The 22,509-nt window shown below is 37.8% G+C and overlaps 3 protein-coding genes across 11 annotated transcripts in view; 2 read left to right on the top strand and 1 right to left on the bottom strand.

Annotated features, from left to right (window-relative positions):
• The window catches only part of grid2ipa (glutamate receptor, ionotropic, delta 2 (Grid2) interacting protein, a), a 38,730-nt gene extending 35,705 nt beyond the window's left edge, over nt 1-3,025 (top strand). For both annotated transcript variants that reach the window (XM_046866214.1, XM_046866215.1), the window contains one exon: nt 1,415-3,025. In XM_046866214.1, coding sequence (XP_046722170.1) covers nt 1,415-1,498 — 84 coding nt within the window. In that variant the 3' untranslated portion in view covers nt 1,499-3,025. The remainder of the gene's footprint in view (nt 1-1,414) is intronic.
• A 52-nt stretch (nt 3,026-3,077) lies between these two features.
• slc5a11 (solute carrier family 5 member 11) lies at nt 3,078-13,285 on the top strand. Of its 3 annotated transcripts, none has more exons than XM_046866224.1 (16): nt 3,078-3,232; nt 3,712-3,868; nt 5,805-5,876; nt 5,973-6,077; nt 6,196-6,255; nt 6,340-6,444; nt 7,764-7,869; nt 7,979-8,071; nt 8,242-8,447; nt 9,323-9,458; nt 9,577-9,684; nt 9,782-9,932; nt 10,432-10,600; nt 12,071-12,286; nt 12,381-12,516; nt 12,750-13,285. In XM_046866224.1, the coding sequence occupies exons 2-16, from the start codon at nt 3,740-3,742 to the stop codon at nt 12,965-12,967; spliced, it is 2,010 nt and encodes a 669-aa protein (XP_046722180.1). In that variant the 5' UTR covers nt 3,078-3,232; nt 3,712-3,739; the 3' UTR covers nt 12,968-13,285. The 3 variants fall into 3 exon arrangements, with proteins under 3 accessions (XP_046722180.1, XP_046722182.1, XP_046722181.1); XM_046866226.1 differs by having other exon boundaries at nt 3,079-3,232; nt 7,991-8,071; XM_046866225.1 differs by having other exon boundaries at nt 3,137-3,232; nt 3,715-3,868.
• The window catches only part of arhgap17b (Rho GTPase activating protein 17b), a 34,320-nt gene continuing 25,094 nt past the window's right edge, over nt 13,284-22,509 (bottom strand). The window contains exons 13-21 of one of the 6 annotated variants that reach the window (XM_046866218.1): nt 22,376-22,456; nt 22,062-22,175; nt 21,880-21,971; nt 21,583-21,739; nt 19,867-20,100; nt 19,076-19,215; nt 18,477-18,884; nt 16,666-16,712; nt 14,595-14,732 (exon numbers count right to left, since the gene is read on the bottom strand). In XM_046866218.1, coding sequence (XP_046722174.1) covers nt 16,705-16,712; nt 18,477-18,884; nt 19,076-19,215; nt 19,867-20,100; nt 21,583-21,739; nt 21,880-21,971; nt 22,062-22,175; nt 22,376-22,456 — 1,234 coding nt within the window. In that variant the 3' untranslated portion in view covers nt 14,595-14,732; nt 16,666-16,704. Of the gene's footprint in view, nt 14,733-16,665; nt 16,713-17,752; nt 17,777-18,476; nt 18,885-19,075; nt 19,216-19,866; nt 20,101-21,582; nt 21,740-21,879; nt 21,972-22,061; nt 22,176-22,375; nt 22,457-22,509 lie in introns of all 6 variants that reach the window. The other 5 variants (XM_046866219.1, XM_046866217.1, XM_046866216.1 and 2 more) reach the window with 5 other exon arrangements.

Raw genomic sequence — 22,509 nt, 5'->3', positions numbered from 1 at the left:
CATCCCAAGAGATCAGCAGTTTTGGAAACACTCAATTCAGCCAATCTGGTACCAACAACCATGCCACAGTTAAAGTCATAATTTTCCCATTCTGAAATTTATTTGAGACAAGAGACCAAAAGATCTTGACCTCCATCTACATTATTACTTGTATTATATATATACAATTTATTTTAATTTTTGACAGAATTCCTACATTCATCTCTGTGAGTTAAACACTCACCATGTATATATATACATTATTTTTATTTATTTTTTTATTTTTTTTGCCAAAAAGCATCGAGATAACCGATGATCGAGATAAACGAAAATCAATATGGCGGCAATATATTAACGTGCTTGAAATTTCTTTATGTACATGATGTGCATAATAAATGAGAATGTGCATGCATGTGTTTTTGGAGGGTTTTTTTACACAACAGCGTTGCCACGATTTGTTTGATGAAGGCATGCTATAAAAATACATATAGTACATGTTTATCTGTCAGGAATCCACCTGCCACGCCGGTGCTTTCTTGGCCGCTTTCTCTGAAGCTCCCGGCTTCAATCGCGCACATATAGTGCTCGTTTATCATTTATCACCAGCTCCTATTTAAACTTCTACACTCTCACTGTCCGTTATTGTTGGTATATGTTGGTTCACGGCGGTCATTGTTATCCCGGTACGTGTCTTCCCACCGGCACTCTCTCAACGGCTGCGCTTTTCTTCCCAAAGCACACCGCAGATTCCCCCCGATCCTGCCGGTGTTCATTCTATGATTTTGCTGCTCATCCCACGTTCTCCCGTGTGCTGTTCAGCGCCGCGCTTCTACTTTCACCTCCCGTTCATCGCATAACATTTAACAACAAAAGGCATATGTGCACTAACTAACAGCAGAGATTCACCAGTATACAATACAACACCTGTAGCAGCTGTAAGACTTGATTTTTCCGCCACTTTCGCGAGTTCTTCTGCGGCTGCACCGAGATAACCAACGTTAAATGGCTAATTTTTCCCCCCTTGTGCTCGAGATATCAGGGTTCGGCGACATAAAAAAGTCGACATAACCGATAAAAAATGCTAAGACAAAGCGAGAATTTGGCGGTTCCACTTCAAAAACGTCGACTTAATAGGGTTGTCGAGATAACCGAGGTCGAGATAAGTGGGTTCCACTGTATATATAGTGCATGGTGAGTGTTTAACTCACAGAGATGATTGTAGGAATTCTGTCAAAAATTTAAATAAATGTAATAATTACATAATGATATACGTGTATATGTATGTATGTATGTATGTGTGTGTGTGTGTGTGTGTGTCTGTGTGTGTGTGTGTGTGTGTATGTATGTATGTGTATATGTATGTATGTGTATATGTATGTATGTATGTGTAAATGTATGTATGTGTATATAAGAATTTTTTGTGTGTGTGTTATAGAGAGCCCTAATGGAGAACCAGGCCACTGAGAACCCTCCACGCAGCCCACGCACTCCTCGCATGGCATCTCCTTTAGCATGGTGATGGGACACACAACCTATATACACATTTATACAAAGTACACACCCACTCACATATGTTATACATACACTTAAAGACTTTCTTTTGACATATAAACAAATACAAACATACCTGAAACAATTGTTCCACTACATACGCTGACATTCTGACTTTTCTGAGCCACATAGGTTACATGTTTCTGGGACGTATTCAAACAAAATAAAAATAAAAAACAAATAAATAAACAAACAAAAAAAACAACTAAAGATATGTCTTAAGTTGAAAGATTGTATAGTGACATTATACAGCTTGACTTTTAATATACACGTCAACGTAGATATGGTACTGAATCAGCTGTGGATTGTGAACAGAACTGTGAATGAAATTCTGCACCAATAAAAAACCTGGTGTTGTTTTGGATATTTCATGTGCTTACATGTTAATTTATGAAGGTTTCTTCTACTATAGAATATATTTCTTTGGATATAACATACTATATTTCTTATAGAGATATATGGCTAATTTATTATTATTCTAATTATTATTCTAAGAAAGTAAATTCTTATATAGTAGGGTGCAATATCACATGCAATATATGAATATTGATATTATTAGAGTTATTGTATGAGTTTCTCTAGGTAGTTTTTATTATAGTATGAAAGAGCAGGTGTACTTATGAAAGAATTAAGGATAAGAACTCTTTTTGTGGTCATCCATAATGAATGTATTTATTTGCAGCTTTACATTTCGCCATTAGTGTGCAGCCAAACATTTTTTTATTTATGGGTATACCAAGGGTTCTTTCCTCGTGTAATGGGAATTTGCTTTATAATATACTGAATGTAAAATAGAACAAAATTTTTGTTTGTTTAATTTTTTTTTTTATCAGAAAATGTATAGAATATGTATCATCTGTTTTTATTGTGTGCTTGTTAATGTTGTGTATTAAATAAATAGATTTATGAGTCCTTTTTTTTATTTGGTAAGATTATTGTTTATTATTTAATATTGTTTGTATGTTATGATTTTCTTAACAGTTTACAGACGGGTTTATGAGGCCTGGGAGGTTGCAATAAATGCAAACGTTAAGTGAATGAAAGTGAATAATAAAATCGACACTATTATGATATTTTATAAAAAAAAAAAAAGAAAAGTTAATTGGTTTTAAAAATTGATTCAATATTAAGATATTTTATTAATAATACTCTTATGGCACTACAGTAATAACATGCATATAGCTATACTACAAAAAAAGTGTTTTAAAATTGGTTTAAAACTGATTTCTGTGTGAGATATTTCTTTCCTCATGTTTTATTTGGTTCCTAAATGCAGGCCTCCTGTATATGTTTGAACTGTGAATTTTCCTAAATAAGGTGCATTGTTGCCTAACTGTGCTTCAATACTGAACATTTTCACGTTCTGTATTTTTTACATTTGGATTTCCTGTCAGAACATTGAGCTTCAGTATTTTATTTCATCTTAGTATTATGTTTATTTTGTCCTTAACAGGTCTTGTCAACTTTACTGTTTAATTGCTAGTGCAACATCATTCGGTTACCTTTTGGTAATAAAATAATTACATTTTAACCAGCATGTGTAGTCTTATATAAGAAGTTGAAGGAATCTGGAGTTTGATCCCATGGTCATAGGGGAAGATTTTAGACACCCGGATGACAATATTACAAATGTCTGAATGGTGAGAGTTTTAGCGTGCTATGAAACTGTAGCTCTACTATCAGGAAGAAAAACTCGTTCTTGGTGAGTAAAGCTCTTCCTTTCCCTTCACTGCTTTTACAAAAGCCAGATGGTGTTGTTCATGACTTTTTCACACCTGACAAATGGGTGTGGGAGATGGCTTAAATGGTAGACATGATTCATCATGACATCTCATTACACAAACTGCGCTCCGTTTTATTGCAGCATGACGTGTTGGTGAAGGGGTGGTAAAAGGGCACTTGTTGGCACATGACTGAAATTATTATAGATTTTGAAACATAGATGCGTTTTCCAGGTTGAATTCATGTTATTAGTGAAAATGAATACTTGTTAATATGTTACTTTTGCTTTGCACATTGAGTTCTGTTAACATTGAGAACAAAAGCACAATTGTGTGTGTGTGTGTGTGTGTGTGTGTGTGTGTGTGTGTGTGTGTGTGTGTGTGTGTGTGTGTTTATATTAAATAGAGGCACACTGAGAGCATGGGATAACTGTGTTACTGTTTGCTGTTTTGATTGTAGTAGGAAATACACTTGAACCTTTAACCCCATGGCAAGTACAGAGATTCCAGATGTCTCCCCTACACCTGCAAAAGGGATCTCAAACGGACGACTGTCTGCAGCTGATTTAGCGGTGCTTATAGTGTATTTAATATTGATCCTGGCTGTAGGACTATGGGTAGGTATACTTATTAGCACATTCATACATTAATGCAGTGGATACAAATTTGTGTGTGTGGTCTTTGGTAGGCTCATTTTCATAGGATTATGTGGCATCTGCATCTGTCTGTTAGAATGGCTGATATAATCCTACATTCGACTTTATATAGGATTACATCAGTTGTCTTAAAGAAAAACAAAATCAATGGTGACTTTTTTTTTATTCTCCTCAGCCTGCGGTATGTTAGATTGTCATGGCAGTGTCATGACATAGTCACATAACAGAGAGGAAAAAACATGCAGTGGCATTGCCAGGTGGCATTCACTAGAAAACTGAATAAAACTGAGCACTCTGCAGTCTGTTGAACTTTATATTTAGAAGCATCGATATGGAACTCTGCTGTATCACACAGATGCATTGTGTAGGCTTTGAGAGTGATGATCAATAAATTGCAACAACCAACTTATGAATTTTTGGACTAGAAATAAAGTGAACAGCATTACACTATTATAGAATTTTTTGTGGGGTTTATGACGTGATTCCAAAGGTTTCTACATTGTTATATTCCTATAGGTTTATGCCAGTTGGCATCATCTGTCATCAATTTTATTAGATTTTTGTCTCAGAAAAGTGTAGTTCTGTTCATTTTAAAGGTTGTATTGTCACTTTCCATTAATTTCATAACAAAAAAGCATTGCCCTCTTTCCAAACTTATTCTCGTTTTATTCGTTATAATAAAGATTATTGTATAATAAAATCTTAAAAATATAAACTCACTTTAGTCTCATATTTGTCTAAAATGTATCTAAAAAAGAAACATATGCACAAGTAAAAAAAATAAGTCTTTTGAGACTAATTGACGTAATGTGCCATATGGCTGTATTGTATTTTGTATTAATGTTTCCAAAGATAGAATTTAACAGTTCAACTTTTCATTAATGTGATAAATAAATTTGTAGGTTGACACAGAACATATTTTCAAGAGCCAGAAAGTCTCTGTATTCTCAGTAACCTACAGAATTTATAGAAGACATAAAGCTCATTTGACAAGCCTTTTGAGTCCAGTGCTGGTCAGTAAGGAATTAAATGTAATACGTTACTGTACTTAAGTAGCTTTTTTGCGTATCTGTACTTTTCTGAAGTATTTCCATTCGGGAAATACTTCAATACAATACTACATTTCAACTTCACTACATTTCAAATAACTCAATCAAATAACTTTGGTGGTATCTACTAAGCATCAACATACAGTTCAGCATCAGTTTAACAGCAAGAGAACATTTTTGCGAGGAATAAATGATGGAGGAAAATTCTGACTCGAACTTGCCTCAACACTCGTGGCCTTATTTGTAAAGTTTTTCAGTGTGCTGAAAGTAACATTAGAGTCTTGTTTTCACATAAACTGAGTTGATTAAGGAAGAGTCTTGGGACAAAAATAATACAAGGACTTTATAGTCATAGTAAATTACAGTACTTTGGAAACTTACGTAAGTTACAACTTGCGTACATTTGAAGGCAAATAATTTTGTCATTTTACTTAGGTTTAAATAGAGCACTTTTACATTTATTGAAGTAATATTTTACTGAGTGTATCTCTACTGTCTAAGTCTAAAGGTGCTATATATAATGAAAAGCAATAAACATGTATACATCTTTAAAAAAGTGTAGTGGTAGAGATAGGTATAGTTAAAATGTTGATATATTGTTGCCATGTTGTTGCAGAATATGGCATTTGGAGCATTCGAGGGGAAGTTCGAACAACATACTTTAGTGTCAGAAAAATTGATAATAAGTGTGAAGGTGCTGGTGCTAAAGCAGTGTTACCCATTCTCAAATGAAGCTCTGATAATGCCCAAAAGATCTATACCAGAAGTTGTGTTCATTAATGTTGTGTTTCATGGCAATACAGCTATCAGAAATCACATTTGTAATTAAATGCTTTGCTGCTTTCAAGTCTATGTGGAAAACCAAGAGAAGCACAGTGAATGGATATTTCCTAGCAGGCAAAAACATGTCCTGGTGGCCGGTGAGTTCTCACAATCAACATAATAACTGTGCAGACTATGAGATTTTCTGGAAGCAGATTTATTAATTGAGATTGATTTTTTTGGTGTTTCTGCAGGTAGGAGCATCTCTGTTTGCTAGTAATGTGGGCAGTGGTCACTTCATTGGTCTGGCAGGATCAGCAGCTGCAACAGGCATCGGGCCCACAGCATATGAGTGGAATGTAAAGCTCTAATAGCCATGTTTTCCTGCAGACACAGTATCTTTTCTGTAAAATTTTTGGATATTCAACAAATCCTGGTAACATTACCATAACACTTTTTCCTCTTTTTTTCTGTTAGGGTATGCTGATGGTTCTGCTATTAGGCTGGCTTTTCCTTCCCATCTACATAGCTTCTGGGGTCAGAGGGCTTGTACATAGTAATGCATCAATATTAATTTTTAATACACATTACTCTGATCACAAATATGTAATGTTTTTTTAGGTGACAACTATGCCGGAGTATCTTCAAAAGAGATTTGGTGGCAAAAGAATACAGATCTTTCTTTCTATTTTGTATTTATTTATTTACATCTTCACAAAAATATCGGTACGTGTCAAAAAAATCTGCTTTTCTGCACTTCTAAGGGATGATTATACAGGATTAGTGATTTACAATTGCATTTCTATTCCAATCTACACTTTTGATTCAGCATAAATGGAAAGCGATTGCATGATATTCCCAAGTGGGACAACAGCCTTTGGCCTAACATTAAGCAGGAGGCTTCTGAATAATAAATGAGGTGAACTTTGCGATCATGTTTAACAGTACATTATTCTAGAATGTAGTGGTTACAAAGTGACCTATTGTAAGGAGCACTGTAATGTTTACTCCTTCACCCCACCTCCTATCCATATCCATGAACACAAAGCCTTGTCTTTCAAAATCAGTTTTGGCTCTTAGGGATTATTCACATTTAAAATTCACACATTCGATAAAGTAATCAGAAGCTAACGTTCCATCAATTCATGCTACTTTCACAGGTATAACAAAGCTATAAACAAAGTATAATGTATAATCTGCCAGTGAGCGTACTGATTTGTTGGTGCTTTTATTGATCCAAGCAATTTGCAGGTTTATATATAAATAACTCAAGACAAATCTATCAGTGTTCATTTTTATAGTCTTCATAGTCAGCAGGCTTCTTTAATTTAGTAAAGCAAGCCTCATATTTTCTTCTGTATTATTAAACTTACGATCATTGCACCTTTTGCTGCAAATTGAAAGTTTTTCTTAATGTATCTTTTTACAATTGTGTAATGTTTGTTTCTGAGCAGTGAAGATTTTAATGGCCCAACCTTTTGTTGTTTATAATATGACCAACAAGAGGGGTATAAACATAATCAGTGAGTCCAGGAACCTGTTTTTCATACATAACAAAAACATTTTAAAAAAATGATGTATACCAGTATAGCCAGATTCAGCACACGTCCCATTTGTGCTTGGATGCAGAAAATATATCAAGACCCGAAATCAGAATCAGCAAGTCAACAGCTCATTAATGCAAATTGTATGGAAGCCTGTAAAGGACAGTTAAAGCATTCTTGCACAAGACATGCACAATTTCATTTAATGCGCTGCAAAATTAGAGATATTGAATTATAATAGCTTTATCTATTAATTATTAATCAGTAGTGACAACATATTATGTTATATCTTGATTTTGTAGTTTTGAAGAAAAATAAAAAGAAGGATCATGAAAAATGAACAGTAATTTAATTTAGCCATTTTAACGAATTAAGAGTAACAAATAGACCCCTGCATAAGGTATATTGAGGTATATTAGCCACAGTAGTAGGTAATATATATTGATTGGTGCACCTTGAAAACAAATAGATGTTTAGACTGTTTGAATTGTATGTGTATAGGTGGATATGTATGCTGGGGCTGTGTTCATTCAGCAGGCTCTGGGTTGGAATATTTATCTTGCTGTCATTCTTCTCCTGGCCATTACTGCACTTTATACAGTAGCAGGTGAGATAGTTTAATCAAAGCCAACAGGCTCAGGAAGACACATGCAATATATATATATATACATATATAATGTTTATTATGATGGTTGCTGTGCACATATATTTTGAAGAATGTGTTTTAGGTGGTCTTGCAGCCGTCATTTACACTGATGCAGCTCAAACTGTCATCATGCTGATCGGGGCCCTGACGCTAATGGGATTCAGTATGTAGTTTTCTTTTCCATTTATCCGCCAGCTATTTGATCTGTGTTTGATTTCTAACATTTCTCCCAGAACATTTGATGGACAATACAACTATGACTGTTGCTAAAACATTCAGGTCCTTTAACTTGTTTCTTTTTTTTTCCTTTTTTTTTTTCTTACTTATGGGGAGGTTTTGTGGAGGTCGGGGGCTGGCAAGCCATTTTTGATGGCTACAGCAAGGCCATTCCATCTATTAGAGTCCCAAATAGCACTTGTGGTATTCCTAGTGAGGACGCCTTCCACGTTTTTCAGGATCCAGTGACCTCGGAATTTCCTTGGCCAGGGGTGGTTCTGGGAATGTCAATGCCGTCTATATGGTACTGGTGTTCAGATCAGGTGAGGAAAGTAAAACAAGTAGTTCAGTCAGTCAGACAGACAGACAGACAGACAGATATACAGACAGACAGACAGACAGACAGACAGACAGACAGACAGACAGACAGACAGATAGATAGATAGATAGATAGATAGATAGATAGATAGATAGATAGATAGATAGATAGATAGAGATTTACAAATAGCATTTTTGTTTTGTTTTGTTTGTTTTTCTGGAGATTTAGCATGTTTGCATTATTGTTTAGGTACGAAGGAACTGTAAAAATTAGAAAATAAGCAATAATATAAACCAGGAATCATCACAAGGTGGTCTGTAGACTTGCTGTAGCTGCAGACACTCACTGAACTGATGAAAATATAAACACATTTGATACTACTGGAACATTCTGGCTTCTGTTGCAGTTTTTTGCATTATGTTTATTTCATGTATCCTCTTTGGTCTGATAATGAAACTGAGGGGAGAGAGGGAGGGAGAGAGGGAGAGAGGGAGGGAGGGAGGGAGGGAGGAGAGAGAGAGAGAGAGAGAGAGAGAAATGTTTCAAGCAATTGATCAGATAAATATTTATTTCTTCACATCATTTCAGGGAATTTGGCTCTAATCAAATTCTGGTAACATGATAAACCACTATTAAAAAAAAAAAACATATTGGTTTACTTATTGCCATGAACTAATCACCAATGGTTAGTTGTGCAAATGTAGGTGTTATGTTTTGTAGACAAACATAGTTTTTGTAGCTGGAATTAAAATATTAGTTACAGCTGAAATATTTGTTCTTTTCTTTAGGTTTCTATTAATATTTTATTTATGACATAAAGCTTTATAAAGTGTATATTCTCTAGAAAAACATGCATTTTATGGCTTTTTTTAATGGCAGGTTATAGTGCAGCGCTCGTTGGCTGCTAAAAACCTGCTGCATGCTAAAGGAGGCTCTTTACTGGCTTCCTACCTCAAGGTCCTGCCATTTTTCATGATGGTGCTGCCAGGAATGATCAGCAGAATCCTCTTTCCAGGTCTTTGTGCTAAAAAATCTTTCTAAAACCCAGATATTTGTAGAAATGTATATATATAAGACATTTCTGAGTGCTTGTACACAGTGTGTTTTGGTCCTAATTGGATGTGGTTGTCTAGATGAGGTTGGCTGTGCAGACCCTGAAGTGTGTAAAGAGATTTGTGGGAATCCGTTGGGCTGTTCAGATATCGCCTATGCCAAACTGGTCATGGAACTCCTCCCTTCAGGTTTTTGAACCCTCCTTTGATTACGAGTTACTACATTGTGTTGAGTTTCCTGCCATCAGGATGGTTGACTGCGATTGTTAATATATTTTTCCTGTAGGTCTGCGGGGTCTGATGATGGCTGTAATGATAGCTGCTCTCATGTCTTCCCTGACCTCCATCTTTAACAGCTCCAGCACTCTGTTTACCATGGACTTATGGAGATATTTCCGCCGTGGTGCCCCTGAGTGGGAGCTTATGATTGTAGGCAGGTAGGACTTTAATCAATGCATGTCACACATAGCTGGGAGCTCAGGGCTCTAAAAGTGTCATACTTCAATATTTCAGGCAAGTTTGGTGTTGATTTCCAGAGCGGAAAAAGATAAACTGCTTTTTCCTGGTCAGGGTCATGTTGCCTTTTGGAGCTTATTTTGTGAGGTGTGAGGTGAAGATACACAGGATGAAACAGCAGTCCGTTGCAGGGAATCATTCTTACATCCAAACGCACATATGCACAGTTATTTTACAGCCAATCTACATTGCTGTTTCTGAATTTGGGAGCAAACCAACAAATCTGTAAGAAACCAGTGTTACACAATGGACTATTTGCAGGAATTTTCTATAAAGTCACTGCTAGACATGATAAAAGCCACATTCCTAAGGCACATTGAGGCTCCCCCCCCCCCATTCTTTCTTTTTTCATTTAATTTCACTCATATACAGTGTGTTCTAGAGGATGCACGATGATCTACAATGTTTGTGTGCTTTCAGAGTGTTTGTCCTGGTCCTGGTGGTGGTGTCTGTGCTATGGATCCCCCTGGTTCAGTCCAGTCAAGGTGGCCAGCTCTTTATCTACTTACAGTCTATCAGCACTTACCTGCAGCCGCCTATCTCTGTAGTGTTTATGGCAGGATGCTTCTGGAGAAGGACAAATGAGAAGGTATTTTGTTTGTGTGTGTGTGTGTGTGTGTGTGTGTGTGTGTGTGTGTGTGTGTGTATGCTCACTATTTTTTTATTGCGTCATTATAGGCATAATTAAGAAGCATGAAAAATAAAACTCTGTCTAGGCTTTTATCTAAGCTTTTACTGGTCTTTACACATTATTTTATTCAAATAATGATTAAAACATTTCTACTAATTCTCTATTTTAGCAGTTATTTGTTAGTTGTCAGCATGTCTATAAACTCTAATACCTCACAAAGGATTAATAATGTGGTTCAAAATGTCCATAATAGATTATAATCAGTCTTATTTTATAGTTTAGAATTGAGCATTACTATTCATTACAGTCTTATGTGGTTTGATGACGTATAATTATAAAGCATTTTAATAAAAGAGAGTAACATTCTGAAATGGCACCAGTAAGTGCTTCAGGTAAATAAAAATTATAAATCATCATTCATTAGGCTGAGAGATATTATTCATTTTATTTCCATAATGTAATTTAGAAAATACCCTTCCCGATAAAGTTTAACACACTCATCTCAAAACGATAAAGAGCCACTTGGAAAAGCATTTCAGAACACACAACAACACAAACTTACTGGTTACCCATCAGCCAGATCAGGAATGGGAGGCTGGAGTGTATTCTGGTTCAGCAAAACTCAACTTTAAAAAAGATTTAGAACAAAAAACAGGCACTGTATTACAGTCTTCAGGATCCCTCTAATCCCAGTTACAACGTGATAGTGGACATCATATCTTTTTCAGCTATGTGATTACAGAATAAGTGCTTTAAAACTATATGCCAATTTACAGTAAATGTTGTCGTCACAGTTTGGTTGTTTAGAGCCACTGTAGTCCGTGGCAGTAGTAGTGATGAATTATTGAAAAAAAGTGAGTGAACATGGAGTGTTAATACTGCCTCGGTTATTCTTTAAAGACGTAACTTTATGCATGTCTTATATAGTTTAAGCCACACTATATGGGCACGAGGTTTGAGGACACCTGACCATAAGACTTGTATGTGCTTTTTTATCATCCCATTCCACATTTAGTGATTATTTGCTGTTGCTCCACACTTCTGGGAAGATGTTCCACTAGTGTGTGTTTGTGAAGATTTGTGCTCATTCAGCCACATGGGTGTTAATAAAGTCAGATACTGATGTAGAGGGAAGAGACCTAAGATCAAGATCTTCCACGCCAAACCATGTAATGCATATCTTCATGGAGCTCGCTTTGTGCACAGGATTGTCATGCTGGAACAGGTTTGGGTCTGCTAGTTTAAATGAAGGGAAAATTAAATTCTACTATATTCAAAGACATCCTATAGAATTGTGTAGCAGCTATATCGGGAAGAACCATATATATACGGCTAGAAAAGTCAGGGATCCGAATATTTTCGTCCATAATATAGGGAAGTTTTTATCAATCCCGTACATGTTTGTCTTTAACACTGTGTGTGATTTAGGGGGCTTTCTGGGGCTTGGTGCTGGGGCTGCTGGTTGGAATTGTGAGGATGATTCTGGATTTCATCTACCCAGTACCACAGTGCTACGAGACAGACACCAGGCCTGATATTATTAAGTACGTGCACTATCTGTATTTCTCCATCATCCTCTCGCTGCTCACACTAATTGTCGTGGTGAGCGTCAGCCTGGCCACGGAGAAACCCACAGAAGAACAGGTAAAGTCTCCTTAGACCAACAATAACCAGATAATTACCCATGAATACAGCAGAAAAGCAGTGGCGCATGATGTTAACGTGCTCTATGTCACAGGTAAGTCGGCTGACCTGGTTCACGAGGTTTGATCCTGTAAAGAGCACTGAGGCCGATAAGGAGGATGGAACCCTTTCTATCGCTAATGGCTTAGAAAAGGAGAAAAGTCGTGGAAATGTGACAGAGCCCACAAATGGTATATTCTTCTTTAGTGGAAGATCTAATCTTACTCAATTTTAGCACTAATGACGGTTTGTCCAGTAGGGGGCGCCAGTAACTCACAAATGAAACAACCTTTTTGGCTTCTCAAAGTGAATAGTAAAACTATACTAGTGTTAATAAAGGTTAGGTTATTTATTGTTTACAAAGCCTTCAACAATGTCTTTGTAAACATGTCTTTTATACTGACATACAAAACCTTTTCCTCAGGCTCGAGTACACGCCATGCTGAGACACCCTCCAGGCTAAAGTCCGCTCTGCTCTGGCTGTGTGGGATGGAGCAGAATCCCGAAAGACAGCAGCCCCCTCCAGCGCCTGAGGCCGCTGTGTGCTCCCTCGAGGAAGAGCCGTGTCTGCGGCATGTGGTAAATGCCAACCTCGTTGTCTGCCTGTCAGTGGCAGTGTTTCTGTTTGCCTACTGGGCATGACAGGCCTTGAGTCTTAATATCTCAAGGAAAGAGACAGTAATGATCTTTTGAAGTATGCTCAGTATTTTGTGTTTCTTAAGTTATCAAGTAATTAATCACCTAACAATTTACATCTGGTTTACATAGGTTATGCCTATTTTATTTACGCAGATGAAACAATTATAAAACCTTTTTTTTTTTTTTTTACAAGCCTCATACTCCACAATAATGTGGGCAGTACTTTCACTTATTATCGAATTTATTCTCTTCACAGAAAAAAAAATATATAAACTCTACCATTTACTATCCAATAAATGCTTTCACAAAACTCGAAAAGTATATTTTAAAATTCATTTTATTTTTCTTGCCTGGCATTTTAATAGATTATTGTATGTCATTCAACTTGCTGTGTAGGAAATACAGCAGTAATCAGTACAACACACTGTAGTAGCTTTGCTTTGAGAGATGTGCAGAACCAGCTCTGCTGCAGAAAAGGTGCACAGTATAAGGAAATAAAAATACAAATCACCATTTACAAGCCTTTAAACCATTCAGAAATAACACGTTCCAAAAACAGCTCTGTCAGTAATTAAAAGGATGAATTACAAGCAAAAAAATACAAAATTTGACAGAAATATTTAAACCTGGATAAAATCAAATATCATATTTGCAATCTGGCTTTAATTTGCAATGATTTAGTATTGGGTAAAACATCCAACAAATTCTACAACATAGTCAAGAAATAAAATAAGCTTGTGACACAGTTAGAGGAATTTATTATTGTAATAATGTGTACAGTTGGGCGAAATGATTGTTCAAAACAGCATGTAGATTATCCACTTATTTAAATGGTAAAAAAGAGATATGTAAGTTTGATTTATTGCTGTATTATTTGGTCCATTTAATCAAACCCTGTGCAACATCACAATTTTTTCATCACCATTAAAACATATTGATATAGTGATTGTCTGATTTGTAAGAAAAAAAAAGAAAAAAAAAAGGAAAGACAATCCATATTCCACCTCAGGAATAAAAGTACTCAAAAATCAATACTTAATATTTAGCAGTACTCTGCATTTCCGCATGTATCCCATTAAAAAATGTTTTTCACTATTATACATTTCCTATAACAGGTTTTTGGTCTCTTAGAAATCACTCCATTATCTCATAATAAAGATGGCGGACAGGAACAGGACAAAATGGTAATATACATACAAAGCAGCACATTATTCGGTGGGCGAATGTGAACTTTGAGAAGCTCGGTTTGCTTTGTTTTTGTTGTTCCCTCATAATTATGTACGGTAAAACACTCACAATGGCACAAGTAATAAAAACGCATGTATGTAGCTTATAATACGAAACTCAAAAGCACAAAAAAAAACCAACAAAAAAAAAAAAAAACATTTGTGAAGTTAAAGCCAAAGCGTCTGGAACCATTCTGGCACGAGAGAGAGGTTACAGTTTGTGTGATATTGGTACAGTATACAGCATGTTTATCGCTTACCTCAAGCTTCAATATGTCAGCAATTTGAAACAGTAACAGCGTCTAAAAAGATCCCTCGGTGCCAAGAAGACCACGGAGTGCCAGGATTTAGTCTACAGACTCACTCTGCCTCAAAACAGCATTGAAGGGAGTGATTGGCTGCATGAGTAGAAGGCATTTCATCTTTTCCTCAAAGGATGGTGCTCTCTGATTGGGTCTCATCATGGGGTGTAGTCACAGGCTGTTCCACATCTATATGCGGGACAAGGAGCCGCCCGGACCCCTTCAATGTTATGGCCACATCTGTACGATCAGAATTTACAATTAAATCAAGTTCGAGTGCTACTTACCAGCTCTATTCACTGCTTAGATGTTGAGGGGAAATAAGCAAGGAAATATTTAACACACCACGAATTTGTCACTTTGCTAGTTGCATTTAATGCTAGAATTCAAAACTTAGAGATATCAACAAAAGGAGGCTACTTATTAACTCGATTTGCAGCTTGTTTTGACAGTATCCGTGGTGCGGTGGCCTCACATCCTCCTTTATCCCATAATGGACTCGGAAGTGAAAGTTAGAAAGCAGCGTACAAATCAGGGGTCTCATTTATCAAAGCGTGCGTAGAACAAGCTGGAATTCTGTGCATGAGAACCACAACGTTACAGTAAAATATTGAAATGTTTCACAGGCAAGTCGACAAATCCCACACATTCTACACTGCCTTATGAAAACACTCCCAAATTGGAAATATAGGTATGATAACGACCTACATATTCACATTCGATTTGCACATTTTCGTAAACTGGCGAAGATGGGAGCAATCTCTTGTTGTTGTTGTTGTTGTCGGTATTGCTGCTGCATTATGAAATGTACAATCCTGGGCAAAGAATATCATGAGTTACGAAAATGAGCAAGATTTGAACAAACAGGGAAATTAACTTCTATACAAGGTGGTATCTAAAAGTTTCAAAACTAGTTTTGTAACACGCCAGCAGATAGCAGTATAAAGCTGCACGGACAGTTACAGTGAGCACCGACCTTCATAAGTCTGTGTGCCCAAAGACATCACCCTGTGTTCATCAGGAGCTGTGCGACTTGTGCTGTACTGACCACCTCAGTCAGGTTTCAGCATTTAAACAAACCAAATGGGAATCTCTCTCATAGTACTCTAGTTTTCTATTAGTTTCATTTCCAGATCAATTAAATTGTTGTTTTTTTTGGGAATACATTTCTTTTTGCCCAGGAGTGAGTAGAGATATGAATACATGTAAGCCATGCCATTATTCTGTTCATGGTTGGTTGGGAATTGCCAGAGCTGTCTCAAATTTCTTATGTTAATGTGCCCTTTAACTAAACTGCCCAGAGAAGAAAAAATTGTTAAGCTTCCAGTGCTGTGCTTTGTCATCCTTGAAGAATGTGGGCTGAGATACTGGCAAAATAGATAGACTTGACAAATAGATTTTACTGATGAGTAATCTCAGTTAAGTGGTTCATGCAATTCTAAAAAAGAAATCTTCCAATATCGATATGACTTCTTTTCCTTACATTTCCTGCAATGTCACAATTATTCAACTAGTTATAAACACCGCAGCTTGCTGTTAATCTCGACAAGTATACTAATGATGAGTGTGACGAGAGCCTCATGGTCCTGTGATGACACTTTTCTACCACTGGGGATTTCTGCATATGCATGGTCAGGGTATTATTTAGAATAGAACAGAATAGACTTTATTTGTCACATATAGATTAAAGCACAGTGAAATTCGTTTTTCACATATCCCAGCTTGCTCAGAAGCTGGGGTCAGAGTGCAGGGTTCTACAAGGTACAAGGGTCCATGATATGGCACCCCTGGAGCACAGAGGGTTAAGGGCCTTGCTCAAGGGCCCAAGAGTGGCAGCTTGGCGATACCGGGACTTGAACCCCCGTCCTTCCGATTAGTAACCCAGCACCTTAACCACTGAGCTACCTCCATATGCACATATAAGAAGAACTCAATAATATAGCGTTCTTTGAGTGAAAACATGTTTGCACGATTGATAAATAAGACCCCAGGTCAGTTTGAAAAAAAAAAAAGAACGAGTTTGCTGTTTGCTATGAGCTTTGCAACAAGCGTCATTGCACATGCAGTTTAGCTAGAAGTTACTGTTATTTTCGGACAAGCGGTGTTAGTGTGCAAAAGCATTCACAACAGGGCATTCAGCGACAATGCTTAGCATTAGTTTTGGCATCCTTACCATAGCCTGCCATTCAACTCTTAGTTCACAGGCAGGGGGTCACACATCTGTAACAGTTTAACAATGCTTCGTCATGCTCAGCACAGCCAATTAATTCATCAATTACTCATGAATTACTTGTTAAGCGAAGACCTTCTGATGACATACGTTCATCGAGAAAAGTAATTAACCACAGCGCTGTATTACTCCCAGAGTGGCCATGATTAATTGATTGGAAAAATTCCCCCATTTAAGTGAAAGAGCAGTTTATGAGAGATGGAAAGATGGAGCGATAAGCCTGTAGAGGTGGCCTAAGGGGTGCAGCTGCAGAGCGCCGTGCTCGTGCTCATGCAGATGGATAGTAGAAGAGCTTTGTGGTGAAACCGCAGAGTGTTGTGCTGTTCAAACCAGAGTGGAGGGGGAAGGGCATAACTGGCAACGGCTGAACTTTCCATTACGGCTGAACAGCTCTGATTCGTGAAGCGTACGCTTTTTTTGTTAACACTGCACACACTATGTGTCTATTATACACAAACTGCGTTCACACACATTAATTAGTTGACAGTATGACATAATTCACTATTCTCAACATTGGCGCAGTTTAGAATTGATATGCCCTGGGAAAGGACATTGCAGTATCCACCCAAACAAAACCAGTGTTCCAATAATTTAAAAATTTTTACAGCGCTTGTTTTATAACTGCTCATAGCAATCCATATGTTTTCTGCAGCAGCCGTTCACCGAGCCACAGATATTTTATTCCGTCAATGCCTCTTGTACTTTTAGAACTGGTTGCAAAACTACACACTAGCCATCACATTGGTAAATAAAAAAAAAAAAGGAGGAAAAAAAAGGCAGTCAGACTTTAGCTGTGAGACAATTATGCATTTGAACAAACTTGGGAGAGCGGTTGGTTTTTATGTGACTGTGTTAAAACTCTCCAACTTGAACATGTCCCTTTGTTAGTGGCATTTTATGAAATGGGAGTTACATGATCAGTGGAACGGCAATGAAATGTAAAATGAATATCGAAAAAAGTGACGGTGATCATGAAGTAAAGCTGATACTAATGAGATGCAAGCTATTGACATAACGTACTAGTTACTATCTGGCCCAGGATAATCTCCTTAACCTGTGGAAGTACGTGAACAGTCAGTAAGATGTTAAAACTGTAATTGTGAGATCAGGGAAAGTAGTGCTGTTTCTCTGCAAGTTTCCATTTTTATATAATGACGTGGGGAAGGATTGAGGGCAGCAGTTGGTTTGGCTTGTGCTTTATATAATGAATCACTAATGACACTGATGATTTGCTTCAACATACTGAAACTCAACATCCCCAAAACATTGTCTGAATGTTTTATGCTCGGATTTCCTTATGTGTTCCACATTTATGCTTTGTTCCTATGAGAAAAAAAGAAGGATGTCTAACTGCCCTGAAGACTTCCGTTCTGGATTTCTTTTGCTAGAAAAGGTCTTTATAGCATCTGATCGTCTGCTGTTCATCCGAAAATGAGCACACGTTAGATTTATATACTTTATACACACGATTTGTTCAAAATGTTCTTAGCTATACTCACTAACTGGCATTCATATAATTGTGATGCTACTCAAAAGTATTGTGTGTGCAGGAATTAAACATAAATTCAGACCAAGCATATAAAAATATCATATGGGTTTTGAAAACGATCATTTATAAGAAGGACTGAAAGGTGACACTTTAATAATAATATATATTTGTACCCAAGCATATAAAACGTTTGGTTTGTCAAAAAAAAGGCACAAAAAGCTTTTGGAGATGGAGAATCAATAAAACATGTAGTGTACTTTCATACCTGTAATGATCTTGGAGGCAGAGTTGCACACTCCATTAGTGCTCTCGCTTGGAGGCTGAGGAGGCGGTGGCACACTAGGTCTGGGCCGTGGTCTGGGAACAGGCCGAGGGCGGGACAAAAAGGCAGAGTGGGTGAAGTCATGTGGGGGCGTGTCAGGTCGAGTTGGGCTGTGTGGAGGGGATGGCTCTGGGTCTGCTGTGTTCTGTGGAGGCTGAGGAGGAGGGTGACTTGGGGCATGGATGGGCATCTGGTTACTGGAGTGACGGCGAGGTAGGGTTACAGGCTGGCCAGGACTTGCGGCTGGGCTCTGGGCCTGTATGGAAGGGGTGGATGTGGCTTTTGGGGGCGTAGTTGCAGATGAGGAGTTGGGAGCTATTTTAGGGGGTGCAGGTGCCTGTTTCTTTGTACCTGAAAGCACAAGTACAGCTCATGTTATCTCATTCGTACAGACATGGTGTTCTGGAAGTGATTTAGTACAAGAGGAAGAAATGACCGATTATAGTAGCAGGTACAAGCATGATACTTTGTGGAAGTTTTACACATAGTGTCCAACTATAGAAAAGTTTTAATTCCTGCTGACACATGGGAAAGTGACTTACCTCTGCGCACCATGTGTGGACTGGGGCCTTTGGAAGCAGATGTTGGCGTCCCCACGGATAGCTGCCCAGGTGTTCCACTGGGGCCTCCAGGGCCATTTCTCAGGGGTGGAGGTGTGGAGGTTGGCTCTCGCACAACGCTACTAGTGTACAAACAGGATCGTGATTAAACATCTGCAAACGTCTTAGCATGCTGTTAATAAATATTCAGTTTCTCATGCTTCTTAAAAACGTGCTTGTTAGAAAATATGCAGCTTGTAAATCGGTTTGTGAATTAGAATAAACTGTTAAAAATCAATATTTGTATTAAAATCTCAAACTCGGCATGCCATGCCATGATTTTAATTTCAGCAGCAAGTAAAGAAATAAAATGTAAGCTGGATTTAAATCTTTTAGGCCAAAGACAACAGGCAGTGATTCAGACATGAGAAAGAGAAGAGACACAGCAAGCAGGAGATAAGGAAGGAAGTCAGGAATCACTGACTGTGAGGAAGGCATGATCAGTCTGAGCAGACAAATGACTAAGAAGTTTCCGGATTGAAACTGGCATCTGACAGGCTTTAAACTCCTTAATCTCAGCCAGAAGGTAAAATGCTCTTTCAATTTAATTTTACTTACTTGTTCAGGATTTAATTGGTACGTTGATTTATGGAATTCATTAAAGGAAAGATGGTGAAAGTTACTCTAGAGACAGGTTAACGCAGCACAGAATTATCTGGTAGATAAAGATCATTGTTTTGATTGACACCTGCAGCGCGGTAGTGGGAAGCGGTCTTTGTGTTCTTGGTCCTTACCTGCTCTCATCAGCAGACTGCTGCTGGTTTATAGATTGCTGGTTCTGAGTCACTATAGCTCCAGCCTCCGAGCCCCCTACAGCTGACTGAGAGGGAGCCTCGGACAATGGGACCCCCCCTGCCTCCACTGGAGGAAGAGGGGGCTGGAAGGCTGGAGAGGTGTGCTGCTGCTGCTGCTGCTGCTGTTTTCTATTTAGAGTGCCAGTTCTACGAGGTGCATGCTCCGGATGTTTGCTAGCGAGGGGAGAGGGGAAAGAGGGTAAAACACTGACACCTGACAACCCTCTACCTGCGGTCACAGAGAGGTATTAAAGGCCAGAGGATAAGAAGTGACAGAAAGAGAAGGGAGGAGGCCACTACACACAAAGCACACCAAGGCAAGGGGTACAAATTTTAAAGGAAAAAAAAAGAAAAGACATTTTTGATATTTTTTTTTTCCAGTGTGTGTACTAGCAGGCATTGTTTTGTTTTTTGTTTTGTTTTTCTTTGTTGGTTAATTGTTTTCAGTTGTGTAACTAATTCTAAATGCTAACAAGTTATTGTATGCATTTATCATTTTCCAGAAAAATCATAAAATGTATGAGAAAGCAGCTGTTTAAAAGAGAAGACATTTAGCTGCAACTTTAAGATCTTGGGAACCCAAAAGATTAATTTGCATACTAAAAGAACGTTCCAGCACCTTTTCAATCTAAACATATCGCTCCCGCATTCTTTACCATACAGTACATGGAATTACCATTTACATCATTTCGCTGCTACTTCTTAAAAAAAAAATCGTTATGCAATGTTTATGCAAAAGATTTGTATAGAATATGTCCTTGAATTCTTTGAAACTGAAGACCTTAAATTAGACTCCATATGTAAAATCTGTCCTTTCAGAGAATACGCCACTATTTATACAATAAGAATGTGCATACATAACTCACAACCACGGAAGTATCACGTTTCTGTCTGATGAAGCATAGTTACCACAAGCTGTACTGCTATAAAGTCCTTGCATGTCTGTCTCCACTTTACTGCCATAATGTAAAAGTTGTATCTCTGAATATTAAATGGCACATTGTTAAATAGATTTATTAGGGGCTTTAAAAATGACACTTAGACTTCAATTATGTTTTGAGTCAACGTTTTTTTTTCCATGTGTTGAAATGACGCGCATACACAAAAAAAAAGCTAAGGGAAAGAATAGGTTGAAAAATGCTGGAGTTTTCTTTTAAGTCAAGATTCAAGACATGTCGATGCAGCACCGGATGACCACATGACTGAAAGACCTTTCTTTTTCTTTTGAACTTTGAACCATCATTTAGTCAACACTGAGACAATTTTGTGATTTCAAGTCAAGTTAAACTAACTGATCAGCCTTGCAATGCTATATATTACGACTAAGACCCAAGTTACTGAAGATCCAGTCAAACTGAGTTGTGTCACAATCCGTAAGACTCAATGAGACCCATTTTAAAATAGACAAATCAGATCACTCATTTTGCCATGTTTGAACAAGGGAAAAAACAAATGTTTTATTGATGTAATGAAGCATGTACAAAATGATAACTGAAAAGACAAAACACCTTGAAAACGAATGCACGTGCAAGTCAATTCACAGCCTCCGGAGACGGATTGTCCGCTTTGACTGTGACGGACTCATTGGCCACTACATACAAAGCAGACACAGTGGATCTGGAGTCTTGTCTGTGAAGGCGAGGGTGAGACGGATACCTGTCTTTGCGAGGAGTCTCAGTCTCAGATGCCCCCTGGCTGCCCGGGCGTCTCCGCTCTACAGTGGCATATTCAGGCTCAGGGGTAGCAGGGTACCCAGACTGGTGCACGGGGCCAGTGGGCATCGCAAACATGCCTGACACATTGAACTCCACATCTGAACGACAAAGAAAACAGGAGAATTTATTCTAGATGTAAAAAGGGGACTGAATCTAGAATAGGATGTCAAAAAATAGTCTACAATCGTTTGGCTGTATATTTCAGATATGTTGGGGATTTTAAAATAAATGTTGGTACCTTCTGGAAAAAACCAGTCTGCATGCTGGATAATGGGCTCAATTATTGCCACCACATGGACCGAGGTAGCAGCTGCCATTTCAGCAAGAGTCCTAAAGATACAGGGGAAAAAACTCACTCGACATCTCACATTAAGCAAATGAAACTACCAACACAATAGTTGTTGTCATGTCTGAACTCACCCCTCAGTTTTGGCCCACAGCAGGTTTGGTCCCAATACAATGGCAATGTTGCTTGGGGTCATCTTATTGACTTCGCTGTCCTGAGCCAGCTTGGCCAGGAACTTCACCAAATATCTTAATAAACACAAAATAAACTGCATTAAGTGAAAATGCAAAGAAGGGTCAGAGGTAAAGGTGTTCTTTAAAAATGTTAAAGTATCACGTAATTTATGCATTAATTGAATGTGAAGTTGTAGGACAAAACAACTTTGAGCTAGTAATCAAATTTCTTATAACAGTATAGCCCATTGTGTTTTATTTTATACTTAACCTACTTCAGGTTAGCCTTGTTGGCCTTTGGCAAATTGTCACATGTTACCCATAATGCCTGCAGTCTCTTATCTGGATCGGAAACACTGCACAGAAAGAGAAAGGAGGAAAAAGAATTCACATTTTTACACAGGTTTAA

Source organism: Silurus meridionalis, chromosome 14 (assembly GCF_014805685.1).
Source record: "Silurus meridionalis isolate SWU-2019-XX chromosome 14, ASM1480568v1, whole genome shotgun sequence".
Lineage (NCBI taxonomy): Eukaryota > Metazoa > Chordata > Actinopteri > Siluriformes > Siluridae > Silurus > Silurus meridionalis.
The sequence above is the reverse complement of the archived record's forward strand: the minus strand, read 5'-3'. Positions and strand labels throughout refer to the sequence as shown.

Coding starts and splice junctions, on each gene's coding strand:
- slc5a11 (XM_046866224.1), top strand. CDS start 3,740: ATGGCAAGTACAGAGATTCCAGATGTCTCCCCTACACCTGCAAAAGGG. Junction 6,078..6,195: donor CCACAGCATATGAGTGGAAT/GTAAAGCTCTAA, acceptor TTTTTCTGTTAG/GGTATGCTGATGGTTCTGCT. Junction 8,448..9,322: donor GGTACTGGTGTTCAGATCAG/GTGAGGAAAGTA, acceptor TTTTAATGGCAG/GTTATAGTGCAGCGCTCGTT.